Below are 2,030 nucleotides of genomic sequence, written 5' to 3'. Positions count from 1 at the left end.
CTTAAACTGTCTTGGATGTTCATAGAAATGGTTTTTACCAGCTTCTATCCAAGATTCTGATGTTTCTGTAGATACCAAACATGTCTATTTTTAACTAAAAGAACATATTAATTAAAGTCGAAAACTGGGGGTTTGGGCTTAAGAGATGAATGAACCAATTGGCGGGCCAAACATTGGTCACTCTCGGGCCAGATGTGGCCCCCGGGCCGCCTATTGAATAGCCCTGATGTAGGAGATCAGGGTTCGAAACCCAGCAACAGTAACTTTAACAGAAAATCTCTACAAACTTCATATTGTCACACAACTACCCTTATTACAAACACCTGCTGACTTGACAGGCACAAGCTGGTTTAGAAAACACATTTGAACTTGGTCACAGTTCATTCTGCAAGTCCACTGCTGCAGGTAAAGCCATGCTACATGGCAATGCACACTTGTTTTTACATCGTAAAAACCCATGTCTAGTTTAACTTGACTTTTGCGGGTGGGTTCCAGGATCAGTGTTGTTCCTCCAGCTTCCACTAGATGTCACACAAACAATCAGCAGCTGCAGCTTCTGTCACTCCTTTTTTGCTTTAAAGGCTCATTTAGATTTTTACATATATATCTATAAATCGCCACCTCTGGGAGGAAACTAAATGAAATAAATAACCGGAGGTTTGATGCTTCAAGAAGAAGAAAAAACTCTTGATCGTGTGTAGAATCCGTGCGTCATCCGGACCCCGGCGGCGGCTGCGTGTCGTCCGTGCGTCAGCGTCAGAGTCCGGCTCCATCATCCGCCGATCCCAGAGTAGCGCTTTAATTAAGCCAACAGCCAGCCAATCAGCCGCGAGAGGAGCCTCAACCCGCGCGTGACCCCCGCGTCTCCCCGAGGAGGAGGAGGAGGAGGAGGAGGAGGAGGAGAGGGAGGAGGTGCGCATATCTGCAGGTCTCTAGCGCGGTCGTAAAACAAGTCTGCAGCCGAACCGAGCCGAACCGAACCATGCCGGGAGTCACCAAATACAACCTGGTGGACGACGCGCTGGACCTGAGGCTCCCCATGCACAACGAGGAGGTGTTCAAACATGGGGTCTGCTTCGAGGCAAAGGTAAGGACCCCCACACTCCCCCCCTCCTCCTGCAACAGTGTGTGAATCAGGTGTGTTGGTCCGAACAGTGACCAGATCCTGCTCCGTGGCCTCAGCAGAACTGTGATGATCATTTTCAGCTGTGATTGACTTTATAAGATTCAGAGGAAGAGGTTTGAGCTCTTTGACTTTTCTTCATGTTCCAGGTGTTTTATTCCAGGTGTTTTATTCCAGGTGTGTTGTTCAGTCTGGAGACAGGCTGACGGAGCCAGGATCCAGCAGCTTTTCTGTCAGCTTCATGTTTTTGCTCCTAAATAGATGTGGTTGTGATGAAGCTGCAGCCTGGCTGGTTGTTGGTCAACAAAACAAATGATGTCATCACAAGTTGACAGAGGTCTTCTCGGTGCTTTGATTCATGAAATAATCCCAGGTGTTTGACTCTGAGCGATGATGAAACAATAGAAAACACAACCAGTTAAAGTGTTGATGTGTGGACTCTGTGTTTCAGTACATCGGCAGTCTGGAGGTGGGTCGACCCGGCAGCCGGATGGAGATCGTTGCTGCGATGAGGAGAATCAGAGTAAGACTTAAAAAATGGAACAAGACTGACTAAGTAGTTAAAGGGGTATCCCAGTCATTTTAGAGGTCCTGTGTAAAAGTTGACAATAAATATCTTACCTGTTGTAGATAGCTTTTTGAACAACCTCAGTTTGGAGACAATGGGCCTCATGCAAGAACCGTTCGTACGCACAGATTTGTTCTTAAGTTGTGCGTACGAGTGATTTAGGAGAATTTGTGACATTCACCAATGTTTTCGTATTCTAAGATTTTTTTCAGATATGAACAAAATTTACGAGTGGTCCAGACCTGTCGTATATTTTATGAACAGCCAGTCAGACGGGTTTTCTTCATTAATAACTTTATATTTCGTTAGTTTGAAGATATTTTGAGTTGAAAATAAATC

General features: G+C 45.7%; 1 protein-coding gene across 1 annotated transcript in view; it reads left to right on the top strand.

Annotated features, from left to right (window-relative positions):
• Positions 1 to 893: 893 nt before the first annotated feature.
• LOC106528423 (carboxyl-terminal PDZ ligand of neuronal nitric oxide synthase protein) overlaps positions 894 to 2,030 on the top strand; it is a 31,846-nt gene continuing 30,709 nt past the window's right edge. Inside the window, exons 1-2 of the mRNA XM_014023591.1 lie at positions 894 to 1,087; positions 1,575 to 1,646. Coding sequence (XP_013879045.1) covers positions 983 to 1,087; positions 1,575 to 1,646 — 177 coding nt within the window. The 5' untranslated portion in view covers positions 894 to 982. The remainder of the gene's footprint in view (positions 1,088 to 1,574; positions 1,647 to 2,030) is intronic.

This window comes from Austrofundulus limnaeus, unplaced genomic scaffold, assembly GCF_001266775.1.
Source record: "Austrofundulus limnaeus strain Quisiro unplaced genomic scaffold, Austrofundulus_limnaeus-1.0 Scaffold378, whole genome shotgun sequence".
Lineage (NCBI taxonomy): Eukaryota > Metazoa > Chordata > Actinopteri > Cyprinodontiformes > Rivulidae > Austrofundulus > Austrofundulus limnaeus.
This window is presented reverse-complemented; position numbering and strand designations above follow the sequence as displayed.